Below are 24,837 nucleotides of genomic sequence, written 5' to 3'. Positions count from 1 at the left end.
CGTACCACGAATGTGAATTAATCAGACTATATAAATGACGTTTTGGCGTTGTTACACGACTGGCACTGAGCTGCAGTGTCTGCACTGTGAAGGAGGTAAAGGATTGATCCAAAAGTACTCAGTGACACAAAAGACAATTGGAAGTATGCTTTTTAAATTAAGTAGGTAAAAACCAAATCTCAGGTAAAAGAGAAATAGTACTACGGCTGTCCTTTAGTGTTTTGTTTTTTTTTATGACCTTAGTAAATGTATTATTTGATTTACGTGATCGTTTGAGAATGTAATACATTTCAAGAACTTACAAAAATAGCCTCATACTTCAAATTTCACTTAAACAATTTCTTTTGTATTTGATGTATGTCAAATCCAGCACAACACTGTCAGAGCTGAGTAATGTTGGATTGCCTGAATTGAATCTACTGTAAAATTCATTTCCTTTTTCCTTATTTTGTCGTTTTCCTCCACTTTGCTTGCATTAAAGCAGCAGCTTTTATACACACAATTAAATCGTAAATCACTGTTATGTTATAAAATGTTAAACTCCCCTGATTTTTATTTCTTCTTCTCTCTTTTCTAAGGTGAATTACTTCCAACGCGCGCGTGCTTCCGGTGAGCTTTAACTTTGAAAGGCAGCGCCGGATGTCCGCCGCTGGCTGTCCAGGGTGGCTTTACGTGGGAAAACCCAGCGCGGCTGAGGGAGTCTCCTTCAGAGATCTGTGTGCCGACTGGGATGCAGTCTCCGGGGCCGGGGGCTTAGCCGACCATCCCCGCCGGTAAGGCCCGTTCCTCCCGCTTTTCTTCCCGAGCCGCCGGGACTCGGTGAGGTTTTGCCGTAATCTGTGCCGGTCGGACGGGCTGATCCTTCCAGCCGCTCAGCCTAATGACTCCTGACAGATCGGGACTTTGGATGGCCACCTCTCTTACATAAAACGGCGCTGTGCGGTTTGAAATGAGATGTTTGTGTTTAAATGAGTAAATGTGAGTGTTAATAACGCAGAACCGGCTCGGCTGTAGGAGAGCTGCAGCTGCCGGTTGAATGGTATGTTGCTCAATTAATTTCATCATGTCCCGGCAGGCCATGCATCCGTATATTACACGAGATCTAAGCAATAAGCTCTTCATTGGTTATAAAACATGTGGATTTGGACAGGGGCAGGTCCCTTCTCTGTTATGTCTTTGTGTTTAATTCCTATATTTCATAAAATCCATCCATCTGGTTTGTCTATCCCACAAAATTATGACTTGACATTTGTACAGCAGAGACATATTTATATGTCACTTATAAGTAAGCGTGATATCAAGTGTACCAACAGCAAGGCTGTCCTGAAGAAGACTATTACCATGCCATTATTTTATAATTACAAGTGATGATTAATGATATGTCTATGCATGAGGTCGAGATTATTTTATCTTCTATACTCTCTTAGTGTTGTATAATATATATATACTACAATGTGTCATTTTTTTATCATGTTTTTTTATGTGAACTCTAGCGCCTTAGAAGAACAGTCATTCATTCATTCATCTTCAACTGCTTATTCCGGGTTGCAGGGGCTTAGAAGAGCATGAATGAAGATCTTGTTATATATGTGATATTTTCTTTAGCCTATTTTGATGTCAAGCCAGTTCAAAGTTTACACTCTGTGTTAAACAGGTTGCCCGAGTTTATACTGATATCTAATTTTACTGCACTTCTGCGGTGTGCTTGACCGTTGATGTTTGTTCCAGTTACGGTAAAAGTATGTTGTGACATAACAGCTCCCTCTTCACTCAAGTTACAACACGTGTTCAACAGTGGAAACCCTGTGCTACAAATACATATCTGCTATGCTAATATGGAGCTGGCGCTGGCCTGTGGCCTGGCCGAGATACTGTATTATAAAGATGTATAAAGATTTGGGATGTTTCTTCTCAAATCTCAATTAATGAACAAACGTCCTTGCGACGTGGAGAAAGAAAGTGTATCACTGTGCTTCATGTCACGCAACAAGTTGAGCAGGTTGTTTGTTTCCCACTGAATTTGTTGAACTTCCTGTTTACGTATTTGCAAAATTGCTAACTAATTAATTAACCAACATGCTATTAACATGTTTCATCAAGCCATGCAGCCATCTCAGTGCTGTTTAACTCTCTGTACACAACTGTGTGGCATTTGCTTTCTTGGCATCCTGTCTTTACAACTTATTTTTAGAGTGGGTGTTATAAAAGTGTGCTGAAAAAAATGCACTGACAGTGTTTAATTTCTCCCATTTCCTTTTCTTAGAAAGGGAACATTCGTTATTTTCACTACACGCCAAAGATGACGGCGCCATCAAGCCTGACCCATGCAGCGGACCAGGGACAGCGTTTCCTGGTGCTGTTCGACTTCGATGAGACCATTATCCACGAGAGCAGTGATGATGCAGTGGTGCGTGCTTTGCCGGGACAGCGGCTCCCTGACTGGCTGAAGAACTGCTACAGGGAGGGGCATTACAACGAGCACATGCAGAAGGTCTTGGCCTACATGGCGGAGGAGGGCGTGTCTAAGGGATCCATCCATTCAGCAGTGGAGAAGATCCCCCCAACACCTGGTCTCCTTAACCTACTCCAGTATCTGCAGAGTCACCAAAATGATTTTGAGTTAGTGGTGATCTCTGATGCCAACATGTACTTCATAGAGACGTGGCTAGAGCGCGCTGGAGTTCGCAGTCTTTTTCGGAAGATTTTCACTAACCCAGCCAGTTTTGATGCTACTGGCCGGCTTGTTCTGCTCCCTTTCCACTCCCACTCATGCTCCCATTGCCCTGACAACATGTGCAAGCAGGTGATCCTCCGTGAGTATCTGGCGGGCCGTCAAAAGGAGCGAGGAGGTGAACCCTTCCAGAGAGTATTCTATGTCGGAGATGGGGCCAATGATATCTGTCCCTCTCTGGCTCTTGGGCCCAGGGACACAGCCTTCCCAAGGAGGGGCTTCCCCATGCACAGGCTGCTGCAGGGGATGCAGCAGTTCAAAGCAAATATAGTACCTTGGGATAGTGGTGAAGACATTATGGACTGCCTGAAGAAAGTAATGAAGGAGAGATGAGAAATGTCTGTCTGTGTGTGAAAGAGTGGAAAGGGCAAAGTTATAGCAAAGTTATAGAAAAGTTGCACCAACCCAAGTACAGGGGAATAGCAGGTATGCATGATTTTACACTGGCCACACTTGTTGTAACTTATAAAGATAAATCCAAATGGTGTGCATCTATTTGAATTCAGCTTTTTAAAGAATAGTTTGACATTTTCTTCTTCTGTCTAAATATATGTAGCTGATTACCTAAGTATTACACAAAAATGGAAAGGTGGGGAAACAATCAGCCTGATCGCTCTCCAGGTCGTACAATCTCCCTGATAGCACCTGTAAAATAGACTTGATATAAAACCAGTATCTCAACCAGGAAACTACTCCAGTGAAGAAATCGCCACGACAGAGTCATCCAAGTACTAAACTATAGGTCTTTATGCTAAGCTAATCAGCAGTATATTTAGCATTCAGACAAGAGAGTGGTATCCAAAATAATCATCAGCAAGAAAGCGAAGAAGCATATTTCCCAAAATGTATTTCTTTAAGTGTAGAAGAGAGCTTAATTACGGGGTAATAAGTGTGTATACAGTATTAACAGTATACAAAACAGGACTAATGTTGGAATGCAAATAGATAAACGCAGTAGTTAACATTATCAGGATTATCAATAGAAATGTGCTGAATTTTTGATGCACTAAGTTTTGATTTTAAAGCCTGATCAAGATGCAAAAGCTCTCCTTAACCAAAAGTATGTGTGGTTTGTTCTGGAATAGAATTTAATACAATACAGCCAATTCATTTAACATCCTTACTTTATATTTGCTTTATACTTTACAGTGTCTCACTGCGTTTGAGCTGCACTACCTGTGAAACTTTGGCTTACATGTGTGTACAAGGAAGACCTTTTTGTCACCAAAAACAATAACTTCTTTTCAAAACACACGACACATCAGCCAAGGCCTCAACAAAGGAAACATAAAAAGTATCAGATGTTATAGCACTATCTGGGACAAAAGACCACACATGTTGTGTCAGGCAAGGACAAGGACGATGTAGTACAGGGATAAGGTGACAGAGTTAGGCACACTACCTGTGCACTCAACCACTTAATGCCGATACCGAGTCTAGGGCTTGATTACACAGCAGTAATCTACACCAGCATGTGATCCAAGAGGAGCACTGTAGCCATATACCTGCACTTTGGACCCAACTACTACACTCTCCGTCTCTGAAACAATGAAATGTAGTGCAATGAAAATAATTAATTGAAGACTTTAAAGTCTGCTTGTATTCGTACTTAATATTAGTTTTGATAAAAGGTGGTTTATGTTGGCTAAGATATATAATCTCATAATGTCGAATATCCTCTCTATGATTGATGGGATTTCCAGTTAAAGTACAGTGTTGTGAAAGAATGATGTTGGCATCAGCCTCTTTTTTATGTTTGCAGGATTAACTCAACATGTAACCTCATATTGCTTAAGTTTATGACAGGAACTGGGACTTGTATTTAAAATACATAGAAGTCTACATGTATTCAGTTAATCAGTTTTTAACATTTTATTACCATTCTAAAATTCAGGGACTAATGGAATATTGTGTTGCAGGGTCCTATTGTCATTTTTTCATCTTGTTTACAATGAGTGATCTAAATTCCTACATTTTTTCCATCCTGTCTAAAGGTTACTGACATTGATCTTATTAAGTGACTTCAGGCCAGAACTAGTAGGAATACTTAAGTGTATATTGTATTAAATTTGTATTTGAAAGACTTATGACAATTCAAATCCATTCACATCTTCATTAAACAAGTAATAATCACAAAGGAAGTTTGCATGCTAATGAAAAGCATTTGCTAATAAGTGCTAATACTTTTAGCCTTGAAGAAAAACTTGATACTGTAAAAGTGGTGGAAATTTCCCTTATATAGTGTTTTAATTTCTCAGGGAGTAGAAAAGACAGTTTTATCAAGCAAAAAGAAGTAATGATCTTTATTTGTGGAAATGTGTTTATCTGCGCTTTCAGGTTGGAGCTCTAAGAACAAAGAGTTTGCTTGTGATTCAAAATCAATGTAGGTGGAGTTTGACCCAGAAATTCTTTGAGATTGAAGTCAAATCCATTCATTCTTTGTGATTAGGAGACTAAAGTTCTTTGAGCTTTCCTCCTTCTGATGTTGAAATTGTTGAAAATGTAACACAGCTGACTTAAACTGTCTGTGTACCAGTGAAACTTCCATGGAGATTTGTGCAATAATTTAAATGCAGTATACTTGATTTTAAAAAAAAATGCAAGCTTAAACAGGAAGAGAACTTGATATTTTACATTTTCAGGGATGTGAAATGACCCCACATCCCCAAACTATTGTGTTTTCATATGATTTTAAAAATGACATCACAACAACCAAATCAAGCTAGATGTGCTGTTAGGACTCAGCTGGACTAATATGCTGCCTTCTATGTTGTTTTCTGTATCTTTGCCTGGATATACCTTAATCAGAATTTTAAGAATACATGTAATGCATCATTGTAAGAGGAATATAAAGCCATTATTTGATTCATCTGTTTGTGTTGATGCTTCATAACTGTGACTCTTTAAGTATTAACTCACAGTTTTATCCCAGAAGTGTGAATCAGGCTAATTGTCATTGCCATCAGTATCACCATTCATCATCACCATTATACTTTTTGTATAACACACATCAAAGGTGAAAGAGGTATAAACTGTAGATCAGTTGTCAATTGTCAAACATCCAAATATTGATCCTAACTATAAACATTTGCTTCTTTTGCAGCTCTGTTTTGGACTGGGAAATTTTATAGATTAAATGACCAACACATTCGAATAAAGTAGATCATGTGATGCCAGTAAAAGAGCCAATTCTTTAACTTTAGCAACTTTATTTCCAGGAAGAGGGACCTATTCTACAAGCTGTGCTGCAGGACATAGGTCGCTGTTTGCATGAAAATCGTGTGGGATGACAACATTAAAATACAGGAGAAGCATTTTTAAAAGAGTAATAACTTATGAGGCCAGTTTGGGTCTAGCATTTTGAAAGGAAAATAAATGGCATGATGCTGATATGTATTTTCTGTCTCTGTTGTAAGTTTCGGGAGAGACAATGGGAATCCAGTCAAAATAATTAAAACCAGGACGAGGGAGTGATTTAGACACAGTGACAGTGAGCATGTTGATTTAGGAGCAGAGGCAGAAGCTGACGGAAGAAGAGACTTGCGGTGAGGGGAGTCATCCAAACCACTTCCTCAACTTGCAGGACATCAGACAGATGAAGTGTTGGATCGGAGGCGAATGGATGACACAGAACAATAACAAAAGGCCTTTTATTGTTTTTATGAGTTATTTTATGAGACTTATTATTCAGCGAGACACTGCTTCATTTTGACATGTGGATATAACACGTGCCTCTTTACTGTTTCTTCCCCAACATTTTAAAGCTGCATTTGTATGATACTGATATTTACAACCATTGTATTTGTTAACCAAAATCATTTGATGAAACACTCCTCAATTCTGTTCTGACTTTTAAGATTTGAGCTTACATTGTAGGATTTTATGGTGTTTTTCCAGGATAAACATGAGGATGATTTAAAGTCCCCTCCAGACATGTCCTCTGCTTTAAATAATAATTTGTCTTTTATGGCTTTTCCATATTTGGCTTTGCAAACAGCATTTTAGTTTCAAACTCTCCACATAAGCCATTCTGCACCACGAATGCCAAGCATAGAAGAGAGGTAACAACAACCTCAACACTTGAGAGGGAAAAAATATATACCTCTCTCATAATGTTTCATGTATTTTTTCTTTTTGTCTTATATATTTTGACTTTCACCTCCTTATGCCTAAAAAGCCTCAAACCTTCAAGTAAATCTTTCTGTTTCACTTAGAGCCACTGGTTTAATGCTTGTGTAAGTCTTACTGTGTAGGCCCTGTGTACATCTGTTGACCAGAAGATGGCGCTAAATCTGTGTCTCAGCATAAAAACTGAAGACGCTTGTCAGAAACAGTGGCAGTGGCTTCCAGCACTTCTTGAAATAAACCAGTCATTCAAGCTATCAGAGAGATCTGTTGCAGCAGAATGATGTAACCTTTGGCGTACACATGGTGCTGCTGTTTGTTCTCAAAGCTACTCTCTGACAATATGACAGCCATGGCTCAAAGGCTTGTGGTGGTGGAAGTGATGTGGTGTTTGTGTCGTCGAGTGAGTCTGCAAAGCTGCTGAAGTCAGCCAAGTAACATGTTGATTCAGCTTTTTGACCTGTAAGGAGTTTGGTCCATTCTGCGTCTGTCCATTAAGCCTGTTAATCCCTGTTTTTCTGCATTCCCCCACACTGTCTTCCTTTCTAGTTTGGCCTCTGTCAGATCAGATAAAACACATTCCTGACATCTATCCTTGGATTCAATCTCTTCAACATTGTTCTCTCCCCACATCTGGTTTGGTCTCCCTGATTTACTCTGTCAGCGCATCCCTCAGGTGATTCCACGTCATTGCTGTTGTCTGCCATTATATTTTCTGTTGTCAGTCCAGGACACAGAATAATAGAAGAAGAATCTTTCATTGTCATTGTGCACACACTGAAGTCAATGCACGCACAAAGAAATTATGCCACTGGCAGGCTGTACGAAAGACTTGAAGCCCGAACTCATTCTGTTTCTATTATGTATGTATCATATCATCAACCTCTTCTTTTTCCAATATGATTTAGCCGTCAGTCTTTGGAAACCCTCTCTGCTTCTGCAACTCTCAGCTGAATCGATCCACACAGAATTGATCCTCCAATTTAAGTCATTGACGCTGACATTGTTAAGGAAAGAGTGTGTGCTGTGTCTATTATGGTTAAAGAGGCAAAAGATAACTTACTGCCCAACCCAATTTTCAATGACCTCCAGAGGTGAATGGATAGAAAACCCAATCAACATCAGTTTTTACAGACTGATGACGAATCGTGTTTGAGGATCTCGATCTCGTCAATGCTTCTCGTTGTACCTCTTTGTCAATACTCAGATTCCAGTTAATACGGCCCTTCCCCCCACCAATAACAGTCGACACTGAACTGTGGAAATGCTTTAAATTGCCAGTCCTATCCGATGATTGCTTTTATGGATGACCTCATTGATTTTACTCCATTCAATTATGTCTTCTGAGGTGAAAGATAACTTACTTAAGGGACTTGAGGTTTGTACGAGGTCACACTGAATTAGGATGGGAGCTTCCTTGCCAAAATGCTATCAGGCTGATTAGGATTGTGAGTGTTTCCAATCCTCTGAGCTTGATTCTTCTGCTGATAGTTTAGGAATACAATGCCAGCCAAAAGTCAAGCTCCCAGAAAGATACATTCAGGTAGCAACAGATGGAGAGGGAATGAAGAGGGACGTGTGGGCTGTGTGTGCTGAGATTTGATAAGTGTCCTTGAGGTGAACAGTCGAGATTTCTTTGCCCATTTTCTTCTCTTTTTTCCAAGCGCAAGCAAAAAACAATGATTGAATTGTATCTACATGTCCTTGAAGATGTTCAATATCACAAATAAGGCTCTAGTGTATTCACAAGTTATCTGCTGCAGCTGTACAAGGCGAACTGAATAGAGCCCTTTCACACATTAAGGCTATACAATATGTTATCTTATGAGCTATGGAAGGTCAAATATGTATCTTAAATATATTACAGCCAAATATTTTGGATAAAGTATCCAAAGAGTTTTGGTAAATCAGAACTGCAGACTACATTACATGTCTCAGATTTGTATTTGCCTGTGATTAGTAAACTAACTTCTATCTGGGGTATCTGTGACGCACCATCGTTTTCTGAGTGCATTGTGTGATGGAAAAAGGCAAAAAGCTCCTGATAAAACACAATTTACAGCTCGGTGACTTGTATCCAATGCCAGATGGGAGACGATGAAATAAATTGTTGGTGTCTGCTCAGTCTAAAGAAAACAATGTGGTAAATACAAAGTATGTGTGAATGAAAACTCTTGTGCTTTTCATGAAACCCAACTCATGACTCAACTTGACTAGAGGGCATTGAAGACAAACTAAAAGATGTAGGTTATTAGCACGTTTATCTATGTGTTCGAAATGCTCTGCTTTACTGGATGCTTCCCTGCATCGTTCATAAACCAGAACATGTACGACCTGACTGCCAGCCAGGAGTAGATAAAAGTGTCTGACAGACAGAGTCTGGATTTGTCACTGGATAAACTCATTTCAATGAGGAACGAAGACAAAGATCAAGATGTTAGCTGATAACCTCCACACACCAATAGACTCTGAAATGGATTTGGTGGTAGAACTGATATTTGTAAACATAATTAAGGCAGCAGGTATAAAGGGTGGCATATGCAGCCACTTACTGATTGTAGGTCATGCTTTGTCTGAGTCACACACAGACACAGTCACACTCACACACAGACACACAGAGTCACAGACACACACAGAGTCACACACAGACACACACAGTCACACACAGACACAGTCACACTCAGACACAGACACAGTCACAGACACACACAATCACAGACACACACAGAGTCACACACAGACACAGTCACACTCACACACAGACACAGTCACAGACACACACAGAGTCACACACAGTCACAGACACACAGAGTCACACACAGTCACAGACACACACAGAGTCACACACAGTCACAGACACACAGAGTCACAGACACACTCAGTCACAGACACACACTCAGTCATAGACGCACAGACACACTCAGTCACAGACACACACTCAGTCATAGACACAGACACACAGTCACACACAGTCACAGACACACACTCAGTCATAGACACACAGACACACAGTCACACAAAGTCACAGACACACAGACACACTCAATCACAGACACAGACACACACTCAGTCACAGACACACAGACACACTCAGTCACAGACACACACTCAATCACAGACACAGACACACTCAATCACAGACACAGACACACACTCAGTCACAGACACACAGACACACTCAGTCACAGACACACACTCAATCACAGACACAGACACACTCAATCACAGACACAGACACACACTCAGTCATAGACACACAGACACACTCAGTCACAGACACACACAGTCACAGACACACAGTCACAGACACACACACAGTCACAGACACACAGACACACAGTCACAGACACACACTCAGTCACAGACACACAGACACACAGCCCCCCCTCCCCTCTCTCTCTCCACCAGCCTCTCCATGCTCTGCTGCTCAGACAGTCCAGCTCTCTCTGCCCGTCCACTTCAGCCTCCACCAGCAAAACTGATCTCAACATTTTCACCAAGGAGACACTCACTCACCTGAATTTTTTTTTGGAGACATTTTTAGTGTTTGTGGAGAATATTGTACTTTTTGGCTGTAACTCTTGGATGAAGGTTTGTCTCCTCTGCTGGGAAGCAGCACGTTGATGGTCGAAGTCTTAACGTCAGCTCTGAAACGGTGAGGATGTCCATGTCAAGTTACTTCTTTTATAAAGAAGAATTACCACCAGGCTGTAAAAAAATAAAATAAAAAATGTGTGGTATTGTAATTTCTACGAGATGAGTGTATCTCCAGGTCACCTAGCATGAACTTCGACTTAGCTGTTAGCTCAATTAGCTTAATAAGTGTTTCGGTTACCTCCAAAAAATCTTTGTCACTTTCGGTTAGAAGCTCTTTATTTTGCATTAAAACCAAATATGCACTTAAAAATAAGAATAATTAATAGCCATTTCAAAGTACTACAGCAGTTTCATTAAGTCTTTATTTAGCCATATCTACATTAGCTTAATGGTCCAGTGCTAGCTTTGAATGTCCCAATTTAGCGATTTATCTGTGAAATCAAATTAAATCTTTCTGTGAAACTTCTTTTTGCCAATAAAAAAAATAAATAAAAATCATAAACCCAAAATATATACCCTGATATAAAATAGTTTTGATCCTCTAATTCATTTGCAATCAGTAACAGCAGCAATGTGACATTTATAAATTAAACTTCACATAAAAGTTTGCACTAGTTATTTATCATTATAAAACTGACTTGATCAGAGATAGCACAAACTTTTAACCTGTTAATTCTATACAGATCTTTTTGACTTGAAAACATTATATTTGCAATATTTTTTCAGCAGTAAGAAATGAAAGAATTGTAAACAAAATCCAGACAGATAATATAAAAACAAAGCCGTAAGTAATCAATTTATTTAGTGATTTTGTGAACAAAGTTAAATGCACATGCTGTTTGAAAGCTTACTTTATTTCAATAGCTTGCTTGATTGCTTGAAGTTTGAAATTTCCCTGTGAAAATATTCTGGCAAGGAAGACAAAGAGGATAAGGTGACTCCAAGTAAAAGGTGCTGTAAGGACATGAACATTTGGAGCATGTTAATTATGTTTTTTAATTATCGTGCTTCATTGGAGGAGTTGAGAAGAAGTAGAGGAGCCAGTGCCAGTCACTGTAAAAAAAAAAAAAAAAAAAGTAGCATGTTGGAAAAGTGTTTATCTATATTCATCAGCCTTCGTGTGTTACACTGTGTATCAAGTACAAAAATTTTAACAGTACTCAAATTAAAGGGTAAATTAACAAAGGAGGCACAAAGAGGTAAGCTGACTATATAATAATTATTACTGAGGTGCTCTTCTTCTCTTTACAGTAGCCGCTGTAGTAATACTGGTAGTTTGCAGCTATGTAGCTGGATAATTGATGGGTTTGCAGTCATAGTGAACTTGTATTGATTTTATACAGCCAGACAAAGTACCTCTCTTTGCCAGAGGCGTGTGTCAACATTAAATTATCTTGTACATACTGCATCATCTGTGTATGGTTTGACAATTTTGAGTGGATGGCTCACAGAGTGACCCCAAAATAACCAGAGGCGCACCATGTCTTTCAGACGGGTTACGTTGGTGAAAACTGCTGAATCTAAACTTTGAATACAGTTGTAGCTCTTTTTCTTTGGTGAATATCATAATTTCATTCCAGTAAACTGGGCAAGACTTGAAATTAAAATTTATCAATGTGGAGTGTGCATCTGTATTTGATTGTTTTTTATTTTTTTAAATCCAGTCATCATTATTAATTTTAAATGTTAAGCCATGCAGTCCTAAACTGTATCACTGCTGTTGTATCCTGACAATGTCTGCATGACATGACTGGTGTTTTATTTATTTTTAAGATTGTTATCATATGATCATAGCATACCTGGTTCAAGCCCACCTAGGGTCCTTTGCTGCATGCGACTTACTCTCTAACCCTTTTAGCTTTCTTCTGTGTGAGCTGTATCCCATCATGAAAAACATCCTAAAATATTTTTAAAAGGATTTCACTGTGTGCTTTTAAGGTAATATGGGGGAAACATTTCATACTCAAAAGAGTTTTGGGGCTCAGCAGAACCTTAACCACAGCCCTTCATATTCACAGCTTGAAGCCTTCTTAGAGAGGAATTTTCAAGAGCATTGCTCTTTTAACTTACACTGCTCAAATGGGTCTTTTACTGGCACTGTAGGAAACAGGAGGCTGTTAGTCTGGGGCTGGAAGACATCTGGAGAGGGGGAATTGTACCCACTTCAGGCACACATTGTGGCACTGCTAGAAACCGGAGCTATGGAGCAGTTGGTAGATTTTGGGAATAAGCATGTAAATGAAAAAACTGCAGTATTCTTCTCTGATGAGTAGAAATGATCTGAGTTGCTTATTATGCTCTTTTAATATGAGCAATTGACCTACATTTCTGTTTTTTATATGCTTTTACAAGTAGTAAGAGCGCATTACAAAATTGTATACAGGATGTTTGTGACCAAAAAACATGTTAGTGGGAGGCAATAAAACCTGCTTTACTGTAATTTTGTGCAGCAATAGACAGGCTTTGATAATGAGCTGAGAGAGTTTCTGTCATCCGCTAGACTTGTGTTTGGGTGGTGATAGCTGTGCTACTGGGACTCCAAATAGTACATTACACAACATGGCCAGATGTGCAGTTTTGGGGGGCACGTGATTCTTAATGAGACAATCTGGAGTTGTTTTTCTTTACAGGGTGAAAAATGAAGAACATTGTACACTCTTGTGTTAGTTGCAGTGAGATCTGCTTCTGTCAAAGTGCTGAATTTTGGCCATAGTAAAATCCCTGACTGATTTATTGTCATAGACTGTTTGGGGATTTAGGTATACAAAACAAGAAAATAGTACAACCAAGAACTCAATGAAAGTGTAAAAGATGCACAAATTTCAATCAGACAGGATGGTTCAACCTTTGCTTTTTCCCTATTGTATGTACAGCTTTTGCTAGCTCTAACTAACGTAGCACATAATCAAGTGTGCTACTGCCTGAGAGCATCGCCAGCCCCACTTTTTCAGCCAATTATGGTTCACAGAACTGTGCTAGGATGAAACTGGGCAGCATTTAAGACTTGTATTCTTTATTATTACACAGGGATATGCATATATACACTCACATACACACACACACACACACAAACTCTCACACTCATAATGGTTATATCAATGACTCGGTTGATCACTATAAGTTGTTCAATGTATTAATCAGCTAATGTAAAATGAAACTTAACACTTAACAATAGCAATTATGGTTAGACATTCCATCGTCACCATTACTCTTCCCTTTGTGTACTATTGCCAAGGGTGTGTTTACACATGAGCTCAAGAGGACAGCTATTAAAAGAACCGAGTATAAACGTGTTGTTATTGTGGAGAAATACACAGTTTGATAACCATGTATAGGAAAGACAAAGTGCTTGTCTCTTGCATTTTAAACCAGTGCAACAGTGAGCTATGTGTGGTAGTTTATAAGCGTGCAAATTATCTACTGGCAGACAGACAAAGCACTTCATTGCTAACACAGGGGACTGAAAAAAACTGAGCTCATACAGTAGAGCAATGGGATAGCTCTGTATTTATATAGTTAAAATTGGTCTATTAATTCTGTATGTCTTCATAGAAAGAGATCAGTTAAGAGACATACAAAAAGACAAATTATTAAATAGTTCATTCATTCATTCATTCATTCATCTTCTACCGCTTATCCGTTTCCAGGCAGCAGGAAATGCTGAGCTCACATTGGGTGAGAGTGCGGTACAACCTGGACAGGCTGCCAGTCAATTGCAGGGTGGATTATTAAATATTAATTTTTTAAATTGTTTCCTGGGCTGGTCTCCAAATCTTTAAACAGTTCAAATGTTTTACTATGAGGAGGGAATTCATTTATGTGCATTAATGTAGATATGTTTAAAGATCCAAACAATTTCTGCCCTCTCCCCAGGTCAGTAAAAGGAGGTGTATGCTGCCTCTCTCTGTAGTGTCCATGCTGCGACCATGAGTTGGAGTTTTCTGACCCGCCTGCTGGAAGAAATCCACAACCACTCCACATTTGTGGGAAAGATCTGGCTGACTGTCCTCATTGTTTTCCGAATTGTGCTGACAGCTGTAGGAGGAGAGTCGATCTACTATGATGAGCAAAGTAAGTTTGTCTGCAACACCGGTCAGCTGGGCTGTGAGAATGTCTGCTACGACGCCTTTGCTCCACTCTCTCATGTCCGCTTTTGGGTCTTTCAAATCATTCTGGTGGCCACACCTTCACTCATGTACCTGGGCTATGCTGTCAACAAGATTGCACGAGCAGAGGAGAGGGGAAACAGTGGTGGGGTGAGGGGATTTTCACGGAGGAAAAAGAAGCACTATCTTGCAGCCAGAAAGCAGCATAGGGGCATTGAAGAGGCTGAGGATGACCAAGAGGAAGATCCAATGATCTATGAAATGGCTGAAGTGGAGAGCGATGGTGGTGTAGCAACAAAAGAAGGCAGTGGAGAGGGAAAAGCAAAGGCCAAGGCACGACATGATGGACGCCAGCGTATCAAGGAAGATGGACTAATGCGCATTTATGTACTTCAGCTCTTGGCCCGCTCCTCACTGGAGGTGGCTTTCTTGTGTGGACAGTATGCACTGTATGGATTTACAGTACCTCCCACCTACGTTTGCACAGACCTGCCCTGCCCTCACAGTGTGGACTGCTTCGTGTCCCGGCCCACTGAGAAAACTATCTTTCTCCTCATCATGTATGCAGTCTCCCTCCTGTGTCTTGCACTCAATATATGGGAGATGCTTCACTTGGGGATTGGTACCATCTGTGAGATCGTACACTCTCGCCGGGTGCCACTCCCTGATGATGAGCTGTGTGGACTCACTCAAGGACAAGGGGCGAGTAAAGAGGCACGGGTGAGAGGAGAAGATTATAGTGGCTACCCTTATTCGTGGAATACACCATCAGCTCCACCAGGGTACAACATTGCCATCAAGCCCCTTCTGGTTTCTACAGGGAACCAAGACAAACCACTTCCCATTACCGATCTTGCTAATGCCAAGATGGCCTGTCGGCAGAACCATGTGAACATTGCCCAGGAGGAGCGCCAACAGTATACGAATAATAATGACAACCTGGCCATGGGAGATGCCCCCAGACGGGTTCAGAAGAACAGCCACCAACCTCAGAAAATGCTGGAGGCTGATGGTCAGGCCTACAGCCAACTTCAGAGTCAACACACGAAACCTCAATGTGAACGTAAACAACGGCAGCCGTACAAACACAGCTGCAGCAAGGCAGATGCAGACAGAGGCAGCGGCACCACCGGTAGTAGCAGCAAATATGGAGTGATAAAGGGCTCTGAGTGGATCTGAAGAACAGACTAAGACTTTTTGTTATTCTTTAAACAATAGCAAATCTTCTTTTTCACACTGATTTTATATAAGGGCCATCACTGTATTTTAATTTCATCCAGGGAATTAAAATAGCAAACAAAAATTTGTGTGAAGAACTGCCTGTTACCAGCCCAATAATATCTCAATCCAATAAAAAAAATGTCACACAATTGGACTTATACATCTTCCAGATAATAAATAGCATATTTAGTGTGGATCCATCACACACATTGTTTCTGATGCAAATACAGTTTACATGAGTCTGCAAAAAGGTGTGTGGTTTCATTAGCATAGAAACATGTTAATTCTGATTAAAGAAGACACTCCACATCTGTATATTGTTGTATATTGAACATTTTGTTTATGACTTCACTGTATTAAGTATTAGACTGCGCTTTACAGGTTCACTATTGAGTATAACAGCTCAAAATAACGTAATTTGCATTTGCTGGAGGATGTTCCTGATGTTTTTTTCGTTTCAATATGAATATACAGTGGCTTTTGTAAAATAACCTTATGTGCCTTATTTACAGTGTAAGAGTTGCTTAGTACTCATACTGCATCACAATTTTTTCAGCAGCCAAGTCATTGATGAGTTTCATTACCATAGGAGGTCAAAATACGCAGGATTCCAGTTATATTTACAACAAAACAGCTTTAATTTGGACTGATAATATCTGTGGATATAAAGAAACATGTTTTCTGGCTGGTAATTTGAGAATGTTTGTGTTAATTTGGAGAAAGAAAATTTCCATTGACTCCATAGAGACATTGTTCAGACTGCTGTCAGTGTCTTGTTGTTAATCTGTTATCTTTTTTAATATATTATGTCTGGAATTTATGGAGGACATTTTAGTTCTTGGGTTATTATGAAGAATCCTTCATCATTGATCTGTAATTATATTTTTCAGTATTTATATTCAGGTGTCATTAAGGCTAGTCTTGGCTAAAGGTTTACTTTATAAATAAAATATTTTTGAACATGAAAATGCATGTTTTGAATAAAGAATTTGCATTTGTCTTGATGTTTCCTGTGATTTTACAAATGCGGACATGATAGACTGTAAGATACAACACTAATTAAAGTTTGCATCATGCTTGGGGGGGTTTCAAACTTATAATGAGTATATTTGATTTATTTATTAATACTTTTAAGTAGGGGGTCCTTATATGCCACTGCACCTCTCACTGGGGTGACTATTTGCAGGCACACTGCCCTCTGTTGCACAGCAAGAGGCAAGTACAGTATGCATTTCTTTGTGGTAAGCTCCAGCTGACAAAGGACATTTTCAGCCAGTTGGTTTCATGTTATAGACTTTCAGAGAAAAAGCAAAAAACCAACAACCAAAACTGAATACACACCCGTTACCAAATCTTTTCAGTTTTCAAGCTTTATTGTTCAAGTCAAGTTTCTATTTCATCTCCTTCTCATGTTAACTTTAATTTTGATTTACCTCATAGTCACTTTCATACAACATATTTTTCAACAATCAGTGTACCTGATCACATTTAATAAATCACGATTTCCCCTTTTTTCTGTTTGTTAAATCAGTTCATCTCATCCTGACAGTAGTTCAGAAATCAAAACTGTCTTTGTGTTGCGTTTAGGGTGCTATCACAAAACTTAACCTGAAATTAGAAGCCGCACTTCCAACGATGACCTGACAAACTAATAACAGGATGTACGTGAACGCAGCATGTTAACGGATATTACGTCGACTTCAGGCTGACGTCTCTGCCGGTGTTTTTAAAAAGCGGCGGTTGCTCCTTCGCCTTATGGCGAGTTAACTCAGATTGATTCTTTATCTCAGTTCTCTAACTTACCAACAAAAAGGTAAGTCTTTCATGATCCCCTCTCCAAGGTTGTGAAAGCTGTTCACCGGACCAGCCACGCTCGTTAGAAAAGTTCTCGTCTGTCTTCCCGAGGGCCCGTTGTCCCTTAAGAGGAAAGCTAAGCTAACCGTCCGTGCTAACACACAGCTAAGTGTGTTAGCCAAAGAACAAGGTGGCGTTATTGGCGTCATGTTTGGCAGAAAGCTGTCAATGTTGCAGGGTTTTTCTGTGAAACATTCCCATGGCAAATTAAAAAAGCGTTCTGTTTTTTAACTGTCTATTATGGACTTATTTAATGTTTCACTTTGGTGTTCTTGTAATAAATTACTTACAGAATTGTAAATAGAGTAAAAAAATAGTATGAATAATTACTAAAAAATTATTACAGTAGCCGTGTTTAATAGGCTACAATGGCTCTTATTTTTATTTTGGCTATGAATACGTCAAATATGCCATTATGTTTTTTTTCTCGTCTTTTTTAAGAACTGGTGTTTTGACAGCTAAGTGCCCCGGGACCATGCACAGGCAGAAATATTCTGAGGAGCGAGGCTTCCTGGGCAAACTGTATCCTGGGGAAAAGATACTGGAGGGCAAGGTTTTTTACCTGGACAATGTGAAGAAATGCCCAACAGCCCTGCTTTTGGAGGCCATATGTCTTCTAGGAGGGGTAAGCCTGTGTAGAGATTTACTGATGTTGTGAACAGAATCAGAAAATGCCACAGATAGCACTTTGGTGTGGCTGTCTGCCTTTCTTTATCATATGAAATTTTAAACCCTGTAATAAAATCTAAATGTAAAAAAAAATTGATAGGAAAATGGCAGTAGGAAAAATGTAATTTAGTGTTGTCTAAAATTATTAAAACCCAAGAGTCAAAAAGGCATATGGAGTACAACATTGATTTAAAATTAGCATTTGACTGAGCTAGTCTCTGTTACTGTTTATCCTGCTGAATGAAACAATATTAACTAATTGAAACAGTAAAGTATAGTTTGTATTAATAATTATGATTAAGTTATTAGTAGATAGTGGAGTATTAGCCAAAAAATTAGCGACTGAACTCATTCTGTTGTTTTGGTCAATTATAAATTTATTGTCCCTTGGAGAAACTGATGAATACATCTTTTTATTTTTGCTGTTGCAGAGGGTTGAGAGTTTCCTGCACAAGGATGTAAACTTTGTTGTGACTGGAAGCCAAGAAGGTCTAAAGAAGGAGAGATGTGTGGGCAATAAAGAAGGGACAAGTGAAGAAGCCCAACATCCTCTGAAGGGAAGGAAGAGTCTTCTCAGCAGTGAAAAACAGCGACCTGAAACTCCTAGACCAATGGTACTGAACGTCAGTAGCACATGTCTAAAAGCTTTATAAATAAATCTATCATCTGGAATCATTTTCCTAAAAAAAATATATCTTGCCGTCAGACAAATCATCTTAAAATGCTACAGTATATGTTTTTTTTTGTGTGTGTTTTGCTGGGAAAAAATTGCAGATTTCTATATTTCTTTATATTTATTGTCAATTTTTCTGGCTCTCGAATTACCATACTAAGATGCTCAGATGGTATTCAGTGCTGTTAAAAACAAATGTTATTTTTTAATTGTACAATTCATGGTCATGTGAAATTGTGAGACAATCAAAAACGTAATGTTGGAAAATTCTGAGTTCTCTTTGACCTTTTTGCAGACAAAAAAACTTTACTTTAAACTGGATGTTACTTTAAAATATAAGATGGATTTAAATATAGTGTGTATCTGTATTTGTCACCACAGGTTTGTGGCAGTCGGGGGAAGGCTCTGCTTGAAAAAGCCATTTGCAACAATGTGAGTAAATTTAGCCAGGACTTTTCAAGCTTTGAGAGCTTCTTGTGGGGTATTGGTGATATTGCTTATTTAAGTGGCCATATTGAAAAATGATGTAGTTATGATTGATTTGATTCCAGTGCATCTGTGTTGTAGGAGCGGCTGCGGGGTAGCAGTGTTCTGGCCAACGCTCGATCATGGGGAGTGAAGATTTTATATGTGGATGGTATCCTTTCGTCAAATCACAGAGGAATTCTTAATGAAAAGGTTAAAAAGATTTCACAGGAACACTTTAACTGTCTTGTATGTGCTGTGGAGCTCCTCTTTCAGCAGATGGCGCCATAACAGTGCTTATTTCTTATTCTAACCATTGCAAGTGCTTTGGGCAAGCATAGAAATGCAATTTTGATATGACAGAACAGTGTTTGAAAATAATGTGTTGTTCCTTAATGTGATATCAGATGTGCTCATATATCTGAAACAACTGACTCGAGAGGGCTTCAGCATGAAACACAGGAAGTCAGAGGTATGATTTCATTTTATGATAGGTTATGCACTTTCACAGAATAAACCAAGCAAATGTTTTTAAATTGCTGTCATATATTGACATTGGGATTTGACCTGTAACATTTTCAACTTTTTTTTTTTTTTTTTTTCCAATGCAGAGGCCTTGCACCAAACAAGGTCCACATGTTGTCAAAGGTATGTTTACCATGTTTTTGGGCAATAAAAACATTAGCAGTTAAAAATCATATTTTTGTTGCTGTGGGGGTAATGTTGTCTTTTCTGTTTCTTCTGTCTCTTGGTCCACAGCTGCAGCTTTAAAGTCTCCATTTCTCAAAATTGAGGACTCAAGCAAGTGAGTTTCACCTTCATTCAGCACAGGAAGGGAATTTGAATACAACAGGTGTAATACTAGGCTCATTGGTTACCTCAAAAATTTCTTTCATCTCCCCATCTAATCAATTTTAGGCCTGCCAGAATTGTATTATGGTTAATTTGTATGTTTGTTTTCTTCTTTTTTTCCTCTTGAAATGACAATGTGCAGCAATGACCTGTCTGTGTTTCGGCCCTTTCTACCCCACTGGGTGCCAATTCTGGAGGTTTACATTTCAGTCCAGATGATTTTCTTAATTGAAACTGTTGAGGAGTCCCATTGTGTAATGTGACATGCCCCCCAGTGAAGCCTCTCCCCAGGAGCACAGCGGTCAAGCGGATTCGATTTCTATTCGATGAGGCTTTGCAAGCTTTACTGCCTGTTCCTGCTGGGGATCTCTGTGTTAACAGTTCTTTTCATTTTGCCCTCTCATTTCAGTTAATTGAAGTACTCTGGCTAATGCACATGCCATTGGTGTGGGAAACTAAGCCCATGACATCTGAAACAGTTGAATATTAGTCCAGCTGGTATTGATTTCAGATCTGTAGTCTCTTTCCAGTTGGTTGCAGAGTAGTAAATTTTTTTTCAGTGAGATTCCAGTAATGGTGATAATAATTATAGCCATAATATTGTGTCTGCATTCAGATGTGTAGTTTCATTGTATTGTGTTTTTTGCCCCTCTGGTCTTTCTTGATGCTGAAATATTATTTGGTGCCATCTTGTTATCTAACCAGGAAATACAAGCCATTGCATATGCAGTCTATGACCTTCCCATCTCTGTGCTACTTGGGTCGATTTAGTCCCTTTGAAATTCCCCCTCCTCAGTTTGAAAACACACAGCACAAAGAACAAGCAAGGTTAGTTCAACTTTATTTATTTACTTTTTTTTTGAATGATATAGACCATTTTATTCCTGATAAACAGTTCAGGTTTACTGGGGGGAAAATTGAGATTTTTTTTTAATCTGCTTAGAAAGTTTGTTCAACTATGTTAAGAGCAGTCTGTAAGGATTCATTATCAACTGTTTATTTCTTGTTGATTAGAGGGAAGAAAAAAGTTGAAAACAGTCTTCAGGAAAACTCCCAAACCCCACTGGACTGTAACCCTTCACCATGGCGGCCACACAAAAAGGACACATCATATTGTGAATGCTGTCATCAACCATTCACTAATCTGGAGGAGGTGAAGCCATTTTTTTGTTTTGTTGGTTTGTTGTATACATCTGCAGCATGGTTTTGATTGGGTCTTTGTTGGTTTATAGCACTTGCAGTCCGATCAGCACCGTTCGTTTGTGCTGGATTCCTCCAACTATAGTGGGGTGGACCAACTTGTGGCTGAAATGCTTCCAGGATTCAACCCCAATCCACCTCAACAATCAGATGAAACATTGAACAGGTATGATTAGTACCTAGCACTATTTCATAAGTTATGCAATTTGTTGTTTTTTTTTTATGAAAAACATCTCTGATCTCTCCCTCCTAGACCATCAACTCCTTTGTCCATTCAGGATGTCTGTGAACTGGAACCTCTCACAGATGGTGAGACAGAGTGTGCTGTTCAGGCTCTGCGCAGACAAGAGTCATCATTCAATACTCACATTGCCAGCCCTATTAGGGGCCCTGACAACCTATCAGCAAGAGTTCAGTTTCCCAACCTGAATCCAGAAACTCCACCTGTTAGCATCCAGTATTTTACTCCTACGAAGTGCCAGTTCACTGATATCCAGGCTAATGCTTCAAGCCCAGTAATGCCTGTATTGGATGTTGAACCACAAGCTCACACCTCAGCCAGTCAGCCACTGTTCCCCCTCCCGGAGAACCCATGTCCATCCCCTGACCCATACTCCCTTCCCCCGGTCCTCAGCCCACAGTTCCCCTGTTCCTCATACATACTGAACAGCCTGTACTCTGAGCCGCCTGTCCTCAGTCCTCAACCATACATTACAGAGGAGGCTGTCGAAGGAGTCAACCGTGAAATGGATACTTCAGAGAGTGTGTCTGAGTCTGTTTCTTCTGCTACAGTTACATCCGTCATCTCACATCCTACTCTTGTGGCTGTGGCAAATGCAGAGGAAGTGAAGGCACCAAACCAAGATGTTATTTTAGTGAACAGAGAGAGAAATAGTTTGGAATGTCATAAACTGCTTCTGTGTAGATCCCGCTCCCTGCCACAGCCATCAACTACAGAGCCAAACTCCAAAAAACGCTGTCGATCAGCCAGCCCTGAATGCAGCCGTAGAAAAAGGAGAAAGATTAAGGGGAAATTTAACTCAGATTTTGGAGTGACTGAAGGGCATGAATCTAAAAAACCTGAAAGTGATATTATTGCAAAGCCTGAGGGCTGTTTATCTGATAAGGCATCTTTTCACATCCAGGGCAGTCCTCACCAAAGGGAAGCCTCTATATGTGTGGTGGAAACCCTAAACTTAAAACAGTCTTTTACCACAGTCTGTATTCCCACTGTACAGAGTTTGAACTCAAGTCAAATGGACATTTTGGGTCATGATAGCGCTTCTGTAGCTGCTTTTTCAAAAACGAAGACTTCTGATCCTCCACTTCCGTTCCCCAAAGACAACTATCCAAGTGTGTATTCCAACCAAGACACACAGCATTCATTGTTGCACTCCACCTCCTTGTGCATAGATTCAGCCCTGATACCAGACCTAGCCACACACTCATCTTCAGACTCTGACTGGGACTGTGGCCTACTGTCAAGGCTGGATGGGACTTCAGCTACGCCCATGCCACCCACTGAGAAGGACGACAAGGCTGAGCTCGACAAGGAGCTCCTTCACCAGTCTTGCACATGGATGCACGACACCAGCTATGAGTCACGTCTGCACAATGTGCTTCAGCCATCGACTCCAGCAACTTCATCATGTGGGGAGGAAATGGATCCCTCAGTGTTTTCAAGGACTGTGGTGCAGATTGTGGAGGTTCAGCACTGATGATTAATGTCTTTTATCATTTAAAAAAATTGGAATATATACTACTGGAAGAAAATTAGTTAATATTTAAAACTTTGTATGAACTTAAACGTAATACTCAACTGTTTTTGGACTTGCATACTTATTGTTGGGGTGGATGCTGCAACTTCTCATGAATTTAAAGAGCGTTCATTATTATTTTTACCCTCCCCCAATTCTTGAGCACAAAACCCAGGCAATATTCTGTATGTTGTGCTGACTGCAGTCTTTCAGCAGCAGCTATGTCCGGGAACACATGGTGGTACTGAGAATTTAATGAGGCGTTTCTGAAGGGGGCATTACTCAATTACTGTAAGTGCTGCGGCTGGATCAGATCCCAATTCACTGGTGTTGATGGTCACGCATGCCAGGCGTTAGAGGAGTGGAGAATTCTGCGCACAACCTGTGAGACAAAGTCTGATTAATCTCAAACAGTGTTTCCTGCCTTTTGTTGGTGGGCCAAAAGACTGACTTTGTAAAGAGACAGAGCTTCACAGCAGTGCACTGAAGCTATAGGTGTATTATCTTTTTATTATTTATAATCTTCATTTGTCAGTTTTTGGAACGAAAGGTCATTTACCATTAAAAACCAATTATAGCAGATGAAACTCAAAACCTCGTGACACCTTGAAATCACGCAACTTGAATGTAGTTAATGGATATTTGACAGGTGCAGAATGCAACAAGCAAAGGGTTTACATGATTTTAGTGTGTGGATGATGTGCAGGTCCTATCGGAGAATGTAAAGTCAAATCTTGTACAGAGGTTTTTAAATAAATGTTTTTAACTTCAAACATTTTGCAGAAGATGCATGAAAAAAAGTTCTTGTCATAAATGCTGACACAGCTCAGAGTAAATGAGAGCCAAAAGAAGAGTCAGGCATGGAGCAAGGACAACGGGTCGACGTGTCCTGTTTGGCTCAGTCCAGCTTCCAGCTGACACAAAGAATATTTGATATCTAATCTCTTTGTTGTATAACCCTTAACTTTCTAGATTTGGTGAAATGAAGGGATCCTTTGTATGAGTGGCCCTGGACAGGACCGCAGCTGCTTGTCACAAAAGGAAGAACAATCCCAGATTTTAACTTTGGAGACTTCTTGGTTTGTGTGCACTCCAAAGAAGGCAAGTGGAAAATAACAAAAATGTGTCTTGTGTTATTTTCAACTGGGAGCTGTGGGTTCAAGTTCAGAGATGCTAAGCTCAAAATCCCAACTGTTCTGGTCTAAGAATACACACATCTGTCCACATACCCGTTTAATAGGATTTGGTGTGAAGGGTTGCAGTCTGAAGTAGTCAGTGTTGACAGTACATTTTTCTTGACAAGCACAACTGCTGGATATAATCTATGTTGTACTTCCAAATGCTGAGGTGAAAAAGAAAAGAGCTCCCTTTTTCCCATCTTGTCAGTTTCAGCAGATTGGTAAATAAGCAGAATGAGTGAAAAGTGCTTTGAATTAAAAAAAAAATGATAAGAAGGTAGCAATTTCTGAAAAACTGGGGGCAACTGCAAGTTGGTTTACCATCCATTTATGTTGTGACTGTGATTCTGAGCAATCATCAGTCATGGTAAAGCTTTACTGTGGAGATGAGCTGTTAAAGTACATGCTA

The 24,837-nt window shown here is 39.7% G+C and overlaps 3 protein-coding genes across 3 annotated transcripts; all 3 read left to right on the top strand.

The window, feature by feature from the left end:
- Positions 1–533: 533 nt before the first annotated feature.
- LOC115059896 (probable phosphatase phospho1) lies at positions 534–5,658 on the top strand. Its single transcript, XM_029527642.1, has 2 exons — positions 534–773; positions 2,264–5,658. The coding sequence occupies exon 2, from the start codon at positions 2,300–2,302 to the stop codon at positions 3,062–3,064; it is 765 nt and encodes a 254-aa protein (XP_029383502.1). The 5' UTR covers positions 534–773; positions 2,264–2,299; the 3' UTR covers positions 3,065–5,658.
- An 8,721-nt stretch (positions 5,659–14,379) lies between these two features.
- LOC115059998 (gap junction gamma-1 protein-like) lies at positions 14,380–15,738 on the top strand. Its single transcript, XM_029527786.1, has one exon. The coding sequence runs from the start codon at positions 14,380–14,382 to the stop codon at positions 15,736–15,738; it is 1,359 nt and encodes a 452-aa protein (XP_029383646.1).
- A 2,371-nt stretch (positions 15,739–18,109) lies between these two features.
- Positions 18,110–24,295, top strand: dbf4b (DBF4B-CDC7 kinase regulatory subunit). The gene is made up of 12 exons (XM_029528374.1): positions 18,110–18,259; positions 18,735–18,917; positions 19,358–19,408; positions 19,544–19,613; positions 19,849–19,913; positions 20,053–20,089; positions 20,201–20,246; positions 20,999–21,121; positions 21,308–21,446; positions 21,526–21,659; positions 21,747–23,199; positions 24,223–24,295. The coding sequence occupies exons 1-12, from the start codon at positions 18,110–18,112 to the stop codon at positions 24,229–24,231; spliced, it is 2,460 nt and encodes an 819-aa protein (XP_029384234.1). The 3' UTR covers positions 24,232–24,295.
- The last annotated feature ends 542 nt before the right edge of the window (positions 24,296–24,837 follow it).

This window comes from Echeneis naucrates, chromosome 19 (assembly GCF_900963305.1).
Source record: "Echeneis naucrates chromosome 19, fEcheNa1.1, whole genome shotgun sequence".
Classification (NCBI taxonomy): Eukaryota; Metazoa; Chordata; class Actinopteri; order Carangiformes; family Echeneidae; genus Echeneis; species Echeneis naucrates.
Note: the sequence above shows the minus strand (reverse complement) of the source record. Positions and strands in the feature narration are given on the sequence as shown.

What these genes read in the sequence shown, in the direction of transcription:
- LOC115059896 (XM_029527642.1), top strand. Translation starts at nt 2,300, where the DNA reads ATGACGGCGCCATCAAGCCTGACCCATGCAGCGGACCAGGGACAGCGT.
- LOC115059998 (XM_029527786.1), top strand. Translation starts at nt 14,380, where the DNA reads ATGAGTTGGAGTTTTCTGACCCGCCTGCTGGAAGAAATCCACAACCAC.
- dbf4b (XM_029528374.1), top strand. Translation starts at nt 18,110, where the DNA reads ATGCACAGGCAGAAATATTCTGAGGAGCGAGGCTTCCTGGGCAAACTG. An exon ending in CCATATGTCTTCTAGGAGGG is followed by an intron (nt 18,260 to 18,734) that starts GTAAGCCTGTGT and finishes TTGCTGTTGCAG; the next exon opens with AGGGTTGAGAGTTTCCTGCA. An exon ending in TCAGATGAAACATTGAACAG is followed by an intron (nt 21,660 to 21,746) that starts GTATGATTAGTA and finishes TCTCCCTCCTAG; the next exon opens with ACCATCAACTCCTTTGTCCA.